Source organism: Micropterus dolomieu, linkage group LG03 (genome assembly GCF_021292245.1).
Source record: "Micropterus dolomieu isolate WLL.071019.BEF.003 ecotype Adirondacks linkage group LG03, ASM2129224v1, whole genome shotgun sequence".
NCBI classification, from domain to species: domain Eukaryota; kingdom Metazoa; phylum Chordata; class Actinopteri; order Centrarchiformes; family Centrarchidae; genus Micropterus; species Micropterus dolomieu.
Window position 1 is genome coordinate 9,766,496 of NC_060152.1, and position 14,236 is coordinate 9,780,731.

Here is a 14,236-nt window from a genome sequence, read left to right on the forward strand (position 1 = left end):
GTTGCGTGCCTCTGGAGCAACTAGGGGTTAAGTATTGTGCCACAGTGGGGAGTTGAACCCGGGTCTCTCACACCAAATGCATGTGTCTTATCTTATATCTTATTTTATGGGTATAACATTTGTGTGTCCACATACATTTGGCCAAACAGTGTGTTTATATAGATTCCCTGCTGTTACCAAAAGTGCAAAATCATGAACTGCGTCACATCATGAAGATGCAAATCCACTCTTTAAACAGTGTATTTGTTCATATAATACACTTTTCTCATGGCTGTGAGAGTTGTTGATACCTGACAAAGGTGTATCTTACAACATTAACAATTGCTGCATTCCATTTACAGTAGTTTCCACAGTGCCAGAGGTCAGGGATGTATGCTAACCTATTTACTTAATTTCAACCTAGTGCATTTCATTTTATGATTTTTACTATACAGGCTCCTGAATTGACACAAGGTTGTTACATTGGAGAATACAAGTTAATTTTAACAACAAATAAAATCAACTTTGTACTTCCCGAAAGTAGTCATGTTCAATTTGTCTGCATATGTGATTTACATCAAGGAAAAACAAGGCAGCTTGTTTTAAATCATTTACCTAATACTATAATAACTGCAATAGGAACATCAATATATTCACTCTGTTCATTTCCTCATTACCTGAACTCTGTGATAACAATGCCTCAAATGCTAGCATGCTGTCAATAACAAAAATCAGAAATGCTCCAGCACAAACTCTGACCCGTTAATAATTCCTGATCTGCAGTTAGCGCTTTTTTTATACAGGGCAGACAATGGACGGTCAAACTGCACACGTTGTAGCAGAGGTTTACGGACCTAATGCTTAAATTTGGTATTCTTTACGACGTACAGTATACACAATAACATTATTACTGTGGCACTGCCTGAATCTGCAGTGGGAGGCTGCCTGGTGGGATAAGGACTCATTTCCGATTATTAACATAATCTTCCAAGCAAGAATTACAATGAATATCTAATATAGGATTACATTTTTTCCCCCACCTGTAAAGACAACATCAGTTTGTTTCAGCCTCTACTGTATGTACACATTGGTTTGTAAACCAGATATGCACACCTTGGACCTTGTGATTGTATAGTAGTGTTCTTTCACATTCCACTTTTTGAAGTTGAACGTCTTGGTCATTACCAGTCGTCTTGTTGAATGTCATTTCCAGTAAACTAAGAACAAGAAATAACCGGAAAGACGAGAGAGAGAGAGAGAGAGAGAGAGAGAGAGAGAGAGAGAGAGAGAGAGAGAGAGAGAGAGAGAGAGAGAGAGAGAGAGAGAGAGAGAGAGAGACTGACTCAAGGTGTAAAAGGGTGGAGGAGGGAGGAAAGGGGAAGTAGAGAGTCTGGAGAGAGAATGTAAGTGGGTGGTGCATACAGTAAGCAGAAAAACAGGAACAAAGTGATAACACATGCCAAAGTACACCTGCACACCTGAGTAAAGCCACTCCTTTCCCAGCACACATGAGAGATGGCTGAGTAATGGAGGCAGGGAAATGCAGTGAAACCCAATTCAACTTTAATATCTGACAGACCTTTCGACATCGACTCTGGTTTTGTTTGGAAGAATATTGAGAATAGAATAATGGAGATTAGGGACGTGTTGCTTTTGTTTAGAACCCAAAACACCGCGGCAGCAATTTCAGAGTAGGACTTTGGTTTTTTCTTTGACCCAAATACCCAGTGAAGATGTGGTCTATGAAGGTCATCATCCTCCTCCTGTTCTGCTATGGTGAGTACAGACGAGCTAACATGGATCTCTGTTTTGACTGCCTGTAATCAACATCTGTAAATCAAACATTTAACGGGCCATTTTGTCAACAAAGTAGTCCTAATAGCAGAAATAAATAATACCACCAATGCAATAAAGCCTAGTAATATATTTTACAGAGTGATTCCCTTTCATCTGAAATGAAGGAGAGTCCCAGAACACAATGAGGACTTTGGTCATTTTAAATGATAGTGATCGATGGAAAATGCAATTTCATTTGGGAGTCTAACTGATGCAGTATTGACTATATCATTGTACAGCTTATAAAAATGCTAATATTCGGAATGGACTACTGTGGGTATAATTGTCTTTCACATCTTCAATAAACTACATGGGCTATAACATTAAAACAGTAATATGCCCTGGTTTGGTAATCACTAACTAGGGAGATATGACTCAACAGCATGAAAATGTGATCCGTGTATGAATGAGTGATTGAAAACTTGGGGGGGGGGGGGGGGTCAGAGATAAATAAGAGATGTAAGAGTCTTTACCTACTTGTAATTTAGCACAAAATGTAAAAGCTACAAAAATATTAAAATGTACTAAGCTATATTATCAAATTGACATTTATTTAGGATTTATTAATTTTCTGGTTGAATGAGAACAAGAACACAGCATTAGCATCTGCCATAAAATGATGATTTACATAGACTTTACTCTTTTTCCCTTTTTTCCCTGCAGCATGTCTTTCAAGTGACAATGGAGGAGTGCATTTTGTCTCCAGGAACTTTAACAACACACTCCACTGGGACGCTGTGAAGCCTGCCTTCCCTGGGGAAGAGGTCCTCTATAGCGTCCAGTACAGGAGGTAAGACCCAGGAAGACAAATGAGTGATAATTATTACAACTTTACTTCCATTGGCCTTTTGCACCTTTGAGCCTCCATGTACAGATCCGTATGGAGAGGTGGGTCAAAGTAGAAATAGCAGTTGGTTAGCTTCACAGTGTCAGTCTACAGTTCAAGGAACTCTAAAATGAGTAATTTGTAGACTGGACACCAGACGGTCTGTGCTTATCTATGGGGTGAATATACTTTATATGTTTACAGTGGATCTAACTCAAACGTAGCACATCTTGTATTGTTTGACATTATAGTGTCATCTCATGCTGACAAAGACTATTGTTTTCATTAAGAATAAGTCGTTAAGAGAGTTTTTTTTATTCACAATGATTCCTATGAAAAGACCAAAAGCAACAATGTATTGATCATACTAACAAGTACAAGCTTACTCTGCGCCATAAATCTCCATTGTTACCCAAAATCTATATAAAAAAAACAAAAAAAACATCAATAAGCCACACTGTCGTGTTATTTGATATGTTCCTTAATTATGATGAACATCAACACCGAAGTTAATTACACTGTCCTGCTGCTGTAAATACTCAACTTTCAACATGTTTAAAATAACAAAAATATATCTTATTTGCAGTGCTATCTATCCATCTAAATTGTTTTGGTGCGATTTGCCGTGTTTTGGAGATATCAGCCGTAGAGATGTCTGCTTTTTCTCCAATACAATGGAACTAGATGGCAAAGCGCCCAAAAATGCGCCTAAAAAAACACAACAGCAATGTCTCTTTCCAGAATTCGTGACCTGGTTCCTCAAGATGAGATCTTGTGGGAACTATTTTCTCTTACTACCAAACTACACTCACCAACCTTATCACCACTTAGCAGGAAACATTCAACAATAGCCAATAGCAACAATAATATTCTAACCAATAGTTTGCTATTGCTGCTAGCTAATACAGCTGAGCTAGCTACAGCTAAGTCGAGGACACCATATAAACAGCACTAAAAGTTAAGAGAAAGAAAACAAAAACTACCATGCAGCTATTGAAGTGTACCACAGTGTTTGGTTTAACTAAACTGCCAATTGCTTACAAGTGACACTAAAGAATAGCCATAGCTATTAGTACGGACTGCACCCTGCTGTCTTCTTTGAAACCACAGTGCGCTTTTGTGCCTTCCAAGTAGAATTTTGTGCTTTCTTCTTTTCACTGTCTCAACAAATGGTCTCAACAAAGTGGAAATGTCATCTTGTCTAATTACTCATGACGCAGTCGCCCAGACAAATGTCAAGTGCCACCCCTATCCTATTGACTTTTCTCCCAGCCACTGTCACCTTTGCTGGAGTGACTACCAGCATCAAATCAGCTGCAGAGGACGACTGGTTTAACTATGTCCGCTCAATATCAGTTCCTCGTTAAAACAAAAAGGGCACTGTGTGTTCAAATGATAAATGGGTGATTTGATATAGTCAGGGTGATCTTTGTATGGCTATTTTACTGCCGCCATGTACTTCACAGAAGTGCTTCAGTGCCTGACTGTACAGAAGGTTGTCAGAATTTCATATCTTGGTGTTTACCTAATAATACTTATTTTTTTTTAAATGTCTGTGGCTCAAACTAGACAATAGACAACTGTATCAAATGGTAAATATCTTCAGGGAAATAAAGTCCACACAGCACATTTTGGTTTTCATGGGGTACCAGTGAAACTACAGTAATACACCATGCCATGTTCACGTTCATCCGGTATCACAGTCTGATCACATTGTACTGCATGTTTTACAGTGATGCTATGGAACAGCAATTCCAGATAAAAGAGGACTGTCAGAACATTACTGTTCTGTTCTGTGACCTGACTACAGAAACCCCATCAGTTCCTGATGTTCACTATCAGGCTCAGGTGTATGTTAATGGTAACATCCACGGCAGCACCATCAGGTTTAAACCTATAGCAGACAGTAAGGATCTCCATGAACATTAATGCATATTTTTGTTTCTTCCAAGCCGGGTGTATTTTACTGCAACTTTTATTCATCTTTCTTTGTCTCCATAGCTATGCTTGGTCCGCCCACCTTGTCTATAAACACAACAGTGTCATCCTTAAATGTTAATGTCACCCTGCCCTTGGGGCCAAACGGAGTCTCCATTGCGGACATCTTCAACACAAGCAAAAATGGGCCCTCCACAATTGTAACCCTTTATAGATTATACATCACTCACCCAAAGTGGGCTGCACAGGTGAGTCACAAATTCAAACAATACAATATACTTTAAACTTATTTATTCAGTCATAGAATTATGCAACCAAAGTCAAACCAAAGATACAGTACAAGAAATTATTGTACTACCACATTGTATTTTTACACTGCGGTAAAAACAGGCCTATATTATAATTAAATAATCACAATTATAAGTTGACAAACATACCAACTACTGTTTTTTTAATTATAAAGACAAACTAAATTAGCTGTGTTATTCAAGTTGCTTTAAAACTTAGATTTGGCCTTTAAACTGTGATGTTTCTTTCGGTTATCCATCTGCCCTGTCAGGTTGTTGTCTTAAAGTTTTTTGGTTGTTCCTACTGAGTTGAAAAGTTTCTTGAGTTTAACAGACCTGTGCAACCAGCAATGGACTAAAATGCTATCCATATGACCCACTGTGTCTCCAGGACAATCAATCCTCAACTGGCCAGTTCGTCATTAATTTGAAGAACAACCAAACAAAGTACTGTGGCTATGTGGTCTATATGCCTAATTTTGAATGGGGTCGTTCAAAGAGTGAGAAGGCCTCCTTCTGTGTCACATTGCCAGGTGAGGACAACGCTGAATCCAACATCTTCTCTGTATTGATCAGCACATTAATTTTGGGCAATAATTGCTAAGAAGTGCATTACCAGCAAATGATATGCCCAGTATTTCATACAAATATCAGGTGTAGATGATTTTATTTGTTATTGTGTGTTTTCACATATTTTAGCCACACTAGGCTATTTCTGCATAATGTAAAAATCACTTGCCAAAGTTAATGAATAACTTCATGTGCATTTCTAAAAACTTGACTGAAGGGAGTAGATACCCTTATATTTACAAAAACTTTATTTCACTTGAGGCAACAGTGTGGCACTCAACATCGCACTGGGAAGCTTTCATGGACCTACAAGCTGTGGAGAAAATGAAAATCATGATACTTGAAATGTTTGCGTCTTTCTTTTACTTGAAGTAGTTTGCACTCATCTCCTCAAGTGATTGCAGCCTCTTGGAAACAATGTAGTGTTTAGTAATAAATCAAGACAGTTTGCTATAAATCACTTTCTTTTTTCGGCACTGTATCTGCACCAAGCTTCACTGTCACAGTGACACAGGTAAACTCCACTTGTTAAAACTAAGCAGAAGCTGTTTTTTTGCAAGGAAATGGGAAATGTTGGTATTGGCCACATTGTTCATACTGTGAATCCATGAGTCTTCTAATGATACTCTTACTAACTCTTGAATCATAGTAAAAAGAAATTAAATGCTTTTCCAAGACAAAAGATCTCATAAGTGTTTGGGCAGTGACCACACCATCCTCTTTTATTATGGTACTAATGAGAAAGGAGATGACATTCCTTCTCGCCTTAGCTTGCCTTATTGCTAATTCTCTACTGCTAAAATGGACAATAACCAATGTGGACGACTACAGGCAATTCAAACTTGCACTCAAAGCCACAGTTATCCTATTCCTGAAGGGTGGAATATCCACTGTTGAAGTTCCTGTTAACCAGCATTCCATTGCTTCTGAGAAGTACTTGTATGTATTGTACATCCTGGAATATATGTATTCAACAGCCCTACGTCAGAGGCATGTTACAAAGCTACTCCCTGACAACATGCCTAAGCTTGTGCGTCAAAAAGGGTAATTTTTTTAAATCACTGTTTTTAAGCAGTTGGAGATATCTGATTTTACAGATTGGTTGTTTTTTCCCCAGATAAGTATATGACACCAACTCTCTCCCCCCTCAGATGATCCTGTGACGGTTGTGCCATGGCTTCTCGTGAGTGTTGCTCTTCTGGTGGCCATAGTCATAATGTCAGTTGTGTGTATGTGCAACTATGTGAAGGGCGGAAAGGAAAAGAGCATGCCACAACAACTGGTAAGACAATTCTTTCTGCTGGTGTCCTTTGGTGTGTATGGGTTACGACAAGGAAATGTTTCCTTATTGGAAAATCAAGCCCTCTGGCACTTTATTTATGGTACACATATTCAGGTTGGTTACGTTGTGCAGCAACCTAAAAGTAACTAAAGGAACTCAAACATTGTGGATGGTGTTTTAGTACAGTCAAAGATGTTTCAGTGACTCATGGTGCTTTCGGTAATGACAAAATATAGCGTGTTGGAAGTCTTGTGTTTTGTTATTTGTCTTGTATGTTTATTGTGGCTATTAAATGTATTAAACGTACAAAAACTCACTATGATCTTTGCATGTTTTAACAGATCTTCTACACAGCTACCATATTTACTTTATCCATTTTAAGTTTTTTATCGTGGTATAGTCTCACTTCTCAATTTTCTTTTCTTCTTTTTTCTAATCAAATGAAAAGTTGTTGATTAATCTACAAAAAAAAATAAAAAATCAATCTCATATTTGACTTTGATGGGGCTGTTTTCTTTATCTTCAAAGCAGGCACCCATATCCAGCACTTCAGTCAGAATAATGCAGTCTCCGGATGGGAATATCAACATTTCCAAACCAAAGGTCTGTGTTCAAAGTGACCACACAGTTTACGCAACGATCCAGGTGAAGCCAAATGTGCGACCAAACGGGGTTGGAGGTTATTCTCCCCAGGATGTCCCCTGCCAATCCTGGCAGGGCAGCATTGGCTCCTATGTGGGTAAAGGTGCACGCAGTCCGGTCCCAAATCCAGAGGACACAAGCGCCCAGTCCTCAGAAATCTACAGTGTAGTGGCTGTTCATGTCCCTGCTGAAGAGAATGAAAATTTTCACCAGACTACCATTGAAGACAGAGAAACCAGTAACCTACCATTGTCTTCCAGGGGAGAAAGCTGGGATAAAGCTGGAATGGGTCCAAAGCAAGACTCACATGAACTACGACCATTACTCAATCTGAAGACTTGTGAGAGCAATCCAGACAGCCCACTGCTATTAAAAACAGTGCGCAATACCAACGGACAACTCATGTTGCCTTTATTCACCTTTCAGTTACAGAGCAGCACAGGTGACACAGTATCACCCCTTAACTCAGAGAGAAAGCTCCTTTTATCTGACCTCATAGACTCCAACGAGGGGCCATCGTTGGCATCCTTGCAGAGCTTAGACAGCTCAGAGTGGTCAGACTCAGGGTGTGATGATAGCACTGTAAACACACCAACCCAGCCGTACTGCAAAACGCATTATTTCCCTTCTCAACCAGCTGTTCCTGATTTCCACCTGGGATGTCAGAACACACCATCCAATAATGCAGTATTTGAATCAGGTTACAAACAAAACTGGATCCCTGAAACCCTTCTTGGAACTACATACAAGGACAGTTGTGAATACAGAAAGACAACCTTACCTTGGATCATGACTGGTCCTAGAAAGGAGGAGGAAGGTGAGGACGAGGAAAACAGAGGAGGAGAGGAGAGATCAAGCCAAATTCATCTGGGAGGTTGGGTGGTACAAATTCAAGAATAATTCTCCTCTCTCTAGCATTAAAGACGTTTCATTGCAGTACCCTTTTTCATAAAACAGGGAGGAGCAAGCTGACGGGAGCACTGACAGGTGTTTTAGTGACAATGCAGATGAATGGTGTTGCTGCGTGCTTTGTGCCTGATGATGCAGGAGCCTGTCCTTTAGAGAAAAAAAACATAGGTTGTTTTCGCCACAAAATGTTACAACTCATGTTCACATTTATTGTGGCAGCATTTCTACTTGCCATACAACGCAAACACATGACAAACACGGACATGTATTATAGTCAAAGTTATACACCTGTTGGGTTAGCTATGTTAGCTTCGAAGCTACTATGTTAGTAGTTAGTATTGCAGACGTTGAAAACCCCCGTAGCCCCTAACTCTTACCGTAACCAGAGAACCTAAACCTAAGTCAGTTTTAGGTTCATATGAGTCGTATTTGGTTAAAATGACCTATGTTGTCATTTAGGTTGGAGGACTTGTTTGGATGCAGACAGATGTTTAAACTTTCCATAAACATTTAAATACATTTCATTCCTACTTGTGATATATGTTTTGCTGTAAATCTGACTTTATTTATTAATCCACAATTGTAAAATATTAAAAATAAGTATGGATAGTACGAAATTTAGAGTTTACATTTGAAGAAATCATTGTATATACTACATTGTAAAGTCCTTGTTTACTTTGACAAGTCGTTGCTCTACTAAACAGAATTTGTATTTAAATACTGCTGAAAACTGAAACCAAAGTTAACTTCTTCTTGTTATGCGTCTATGTTGTGTATCACAAGCAGAAAAGGGATTATAGCAACTATAAAGTTCAAATCATCCCTTAATTTAAATGTCTCATAATATCAGGATATTCCACATGGATATATTAGTATTTTTACATGGTTATGATAGTCTAAAGCTCTGTTTAGACAGCTAAAAGCTCTCATTTGTTTGCATAATGAAAAATAAAAAAAATAAAAAACCACACAACACACATGATCACACCAGTCATGTTTGTACTTTAAATGTGGACGGTCAGCCTTAAAGATTAGATATGAAAACAAACCCGATTGCCTTGTGGTTGAACAAAGCATTTGACACAATCTGACGTGTATCTACGTTTTGAGCGGTTGGGAAATGGGACTAGGAATGACTGAATTTCTACTAGAAAATATATTCCTATTTTTACACTTACCAACATATTTTTGTATCATCAGTGTGGTATGAAGTACATGGAATGATTGCATCTATACAGGAAAAATACTTTCAGGGAAAGAAAATACAGTGTGTTAAATATATTAGAAGGTGTGGTCAAGGTGCAACCTAAGCCACACTGATAATGGATATGTTTTTAACATCAGGTGTGTTGAAACAGTTTCAGTTACATATGGACAAATTGTAGAGCACAATACAGGTGAACTGTACATGTATATTGTGGACAAAAGTGTCTGCTGAATGAATCTAAACAAATAAATGTAATAAAAAATTGCAATTTGGTTTTATTCTGTATTTACAGATTGTGAATTTTTGCTTAATGTTTATCTTGGAAAGTTCATGTTGAAAAGGTTAAGTTGCATTCCATCATAAGATTAAAAATTGAAAGAAATACTTTCAAAAAAACTGTACTTTACAGTATCATTTTTGAGTTATATTACTGAAATTTAGAAAAACTTCAAAACTGATATTTTGTTTCTACAGTAAGCACATACAGACTGTTTTAAGTGTGTATTCGTTGGCTTGGTTGTAAAAGGTACTAGTAGTATTTTGCACTTTTTGCCTTTTGAGCAGCGTTTACTTTGTTGACTCTCGTTATCCTGCTGGTTTGGGGGGGTGGTGCGTGTTCAGTCAATATTGACTACCAGCTATATACAGCGTGCTAACCTCGAAAACCAAGCTGTATTCTAACATTAACTTATCTCTCCTTATTAACTAGGCTCCCTACATGCTTGCTAATAGCTTTGACAGTGTTGTGTTGGACAGATTTGTGCACCTGTGTTCATGAGGGAGAGGGAGCAAGAGGATGTGCTGTACGAATGCGCTACGGCGCTCTGCAATCAAATACGATTTTAAATCAATATGTGGCGGTCAGCGTGGATATTGTGGCGGGCCACCACAAATGAATCAACGTATGTAAACGTAAACACTGAACTTTATAACTTGTATAATATATCAAATATAAAAAGTGCTGTAATCAAAAAGGCAGCATATTGCACATTCACGGTCTCAGAATAAAGAAGTGAGGTGGATTGCGCAAAGGATCCAAATTACAACTCAAAAGCCTTTTTCTACATAGTTTGTTATGTAGTATGTTTTCAATCAAGGAATGAAGATGAGAAAAGAGTTGTTTTTATGCTGGTTTCTGGTGAACTTAATTGAATCATTTAGCTATTTAATTAGCAGTCTGCCGTTAAATTACTGACAGTGTCTTTTTAGGTGGAAAACTGTATGGATGGTTAGAAAGAACTTTAAAGCCTGTTTTCCTAGATTATGTTCTACAATGTATGTTTGCAGAACTCCATGGAAAGACGACCCAGATTTGAATACAGTTTGAAATTACAGTAGCTGTTTTAACCTAGAAGGGGATTTACCTATCATTTTAAATTGAGGTCCTTTCCTTTCTAAAACAGCTAGAAGAGGAAGTGATCCTCCCATTTAACTGTCCAACACAGAGAGGTAAACAGTGTAGCTACTGTATCTGCATCCGTGGAACGTTTTCCAAGGGATAATATAAGCCTTGGGTGGACCTCTGGTTAATACCCATTGTTTGTTTGGTTATGCAACTGCTACCAGATACCCTAATGGAATATTTTACACTGAAAGCCTGACCTACATACAGGTAACAGGGAGGAAGTAACATATACACATAATTTTAAAGGATGTTAACTTTGAAGTAACACAATTACAGGGGAAGCCATCCATTAAAATCAATTAGCGTTATCTTTTGTCTGCCTATAATTTTTTTTTATATTGTGTACTAGAGATGTCCCAAGACGTTCCCAAGGATCAGTATCAGGGCATATTTTTTTAGATCTTCTCAGCTATTCATTACTGAACTCTGTTTGTCCACTACCCGCTGTTGCACCACTGCTCTCCTTTGCCACAGCAGGGCTCTACAGTGCGATCATTCAGCTGCATGTGCGAGTGAAAATTTGTGAAAACGTTAACATTAATTCCCTGAGTGACTTGATAACAAGCCAACATAAAACCTGTCTGTTGTCCGGTCTGTGTGGTCTTCAAGCCGCGGTTCTGCCCCCAGCCAGGGGCTGTTTGTGTAGGTAATTTTCACTGAGCACTTTGAGACCTAAAAATGTACTCAATTGGGCTTCTGCCGCCCACCCAGTAGGCTCCTGTTTAACAAGCTAAGCTAGCACGGCAGTATAAAGTTCCACAAAAAGCAACATGAAAAAACAGTTAGTAGTGTCCAACTTACTACTTTCATTATTCCGTTGGCTCAGTTTCTCTTGACTGTCCCTCAATATTACAACATTAGTCTGTCACCCCAACCTGTGGGACACCACATTAATAAGCTCTGACATTACCGGTTCTTTTAATGGTTACAAACACACACGGAGCAAAGTCAGCAAACAGCAGAGTGGCTGCGGTGAAGACAGTAAAGTGAAGATAACTCAAAAAGATTACTCAGGCTAATGACAACTATGCTACATTACCGTACGTTCAAAACAAAACAACAAAACAAAAGATAACCATCCCGAAACAAACTAAATTCCCACTAGGGAGCAATCCATCAGCAATCCCAACACTTTTCAAAAAAAGACCGTTCATAAGTACAAGAAATAAGCAATCAAACACTTAGTACCAATGCTGTGTCGCTTAGCTCAGTGATGACTACTGACCTGACTGCAGTGTTGGGCAGTAGCGTCACTACAAGTAGCGCTGTTACTAGTTTAAGTACAATTCTCAGTAGCCTGATGGTAGAGTCGCTGTTTTCAAATAGCTTTTCAGTGGCAAAGCACTATTATTAATCACAAGCTACATTTTACCAAGCATTTCTTAAGCTCAAGCTTAAGTCTGAAATGTATCTGCTAAGGATCAGTAAGTGACGCCACCGCCATACTCGGACCTGTGTGTGTAACCGACAGAAGCACTACCATATGACGGTGACATCACATATCAATCCCTGGACTGATGCCCTCCATGATGATAATGACTGAAACAACACAGAAAAAATATGTTTTCAGGAGCTTACTGTGCATGCCCCCAAAAGAAGCTACTCTCAAGTTCCAAGACATCAAATACAAATTTGAGAACACATCAGGGGCTTCCTGAATAAGTTAACACAACCATTGCCAACCATGCTAATCATCACAATTCAGTACAGTCTGCAAACACCAGCCAGCAACTTGTCAACAGCTAACCACTAGCTACCCATGCAAACACAGGTGAGTAAGCCCACACATACAAAGATGAACATAAACACAGTCTGGACAGCTGGTTTTGTTATTATGTGGAGCACATGTTTTTTGTTTGTTTGTTTTTGTTGCCAAATCGGTTTTGGAACACTGAGAGTAGAGAGCACAGTTTAACAATTGCACTGAACAATTTTGCCTGCCTATCTGTTTGACAGTTTTAGTGATCACTGACATAGCATTGATTTTGAATATCTAAAAAATTGGCTTAGATGTAGGAAACCACTTTGCCATGTTGCTGTAGCTTAGCTTGCTACATTTCCCTGGGGGTAGCTTCAGTGTAGTGAAGATTCTTTTAAGGTAGAGTAACTGGTAGCTTAGCTCACTTCATTTCCCAAGTAGGTTGCCCGACACTGCCTGACTGTCCTTCAACCATGTTTACAAACAAAATTTCAAATGTCCAAAAAAAGTACTACACTGATACTCACTGGTGGAAAAAATCCACATCCTGGCTGCCTTAATATTTAGTTTTACCCAAATGTATTGATCAAGATTTTACATAACAGTCAACTCTAGAGGAAGCAGAAGCATTTTTGCTCAGTTGCAGGAAAATAGCTATAACAGAAGTGGGTGTTGTTTGGGGGCTGCTACTAAATTGCCTATGTTGTTCTGTGAAAACCATTATAAACCAGTATAACTATGTTGCACGTTATATTTCATAGCCGTTAGGCATTCTGTGGCCCATCTCGTGGCCCTCTCTTCATCAAAGCTCAAGCATGTCAATGAACATGATGCTTCTGTTCTGCTATTTGAGATCGAGTCAGCTATGCCTTGACATATGAGTGGGCCCTGCGCCTGTAGTGAGAATAGGGCTGACAGAGCAGAGGGAAAAGTAGGCACTGTAAAGGATGATTTAACATGAGCGGAGAGCTGGAATTGGCAATGTACGAGTAAAGTTCACTGTTGCAACTAACACAAAAAAAATCGGCAGTGAAATGAATATGTGAAATGGCTCCTGTGAGTGGGAGTAAGTGGGAGGTAGAGAGACAAAGACATTTGGATTCAGACAAGAAATATTTGGGACAAGTGAATCAAACAGGACATACAATAGCAAAGTGGGGTGAACCTGGGAAACAAAAAAAGGATTTTAACTGATAGCCAATCATCCTTTTAAAACATTCTGCAGGGATGAGATCGTGTTTTCATGGTAAGAAACTGTGTTTGGCAAGGGGAGACATGGCACACGGCATGTTGTCCAGCTTTTCAAAGTGCTCTTTTCCCTCTACCTTCTCATCTGGCCATTCTTTGCACAGGCGCTTAAAAGAACAGTCTTTACTTGGCTGGCAGCACTGACAGGTTCTTTTCTGTCTTTCTCCTTTTTAAACTCTCCAAGACCTGAGAAGATGGAATAGGAGATTGTAGAGAAAAACCTCTTGAGTGCCAGAGTTTTGAGAGAACTTTAAAAGGGGAGTAGTTCAGATGATCCCAATGCTTTTGCACAAACAGAATTTCAATCACAGCTGAGGTTGTGTGCCTGCCCTGTATCAATGAATATATTGACGGCCACTTAAACCATTTCTTGTAGTGAGACCACATGGGAGGCAACCAGCTTTCACT

The 14,236-nt window shown here is 38.9% G+C and overlaps 1 protein-coding gene across 1 annotated transcript; it reads left to right on the forward strand.

Annotated features, from left to right (window-relative positions):
* Positions 1-1,712: 1,712 nt before the first annotated feature.
* ifnlr1 (interferon lambda receptor 1) lies at positions 1,713-8,296 on the forward strand. The gene is made up of 7 exons (XM_046044502.1): positions 1,713-1,755; positions 2,479-2,605; positions 4,375-4,547; positions 4,643-4,827; positions 5,258-5,399; positions 6,588-6,718; positions 7,247-8,296. The coding sequence occupies exons 1-7, from the start codon at positions 1,713-1,715 to the stop codon at positions 8,258-8,260; spliced, it is 1,815 nt and encodes a 604-aa protein (XP_045900458.1). The 3' UTR covers positions 8,261-8,296.
* The last annotated feature ends 5,940 nt before the right edge of the window (positions 8,297-14,236 follow it).

What these genes read in the sequence shown, in the direction of transcription:
- ifnlr1 (XM_046044502.1), top strand. Translation starts at nt 1,713, where the DNA reads ATGTGGTCTATGAAGGTCATCATCCTCCTCCTGTTCTGCTATG. An exon ending in TATAGCGTCCAGTACAGGAG is followed by an intron (nt 2,606 to 4,374) that starts GTAAGACCCAGG and finishes CATGTTTTACAG; the next exon opens with TGATGCTATGGAACAGCAAT. An exon ending in AGAGCATGCCACAACAACTG is followed by an intron (nt 6,719 to 7,246) that starts GTAAGACAATTC and finishes TTATCTTCAAAG; the next exon opens with CAGGCACCCATATCCAGCAC.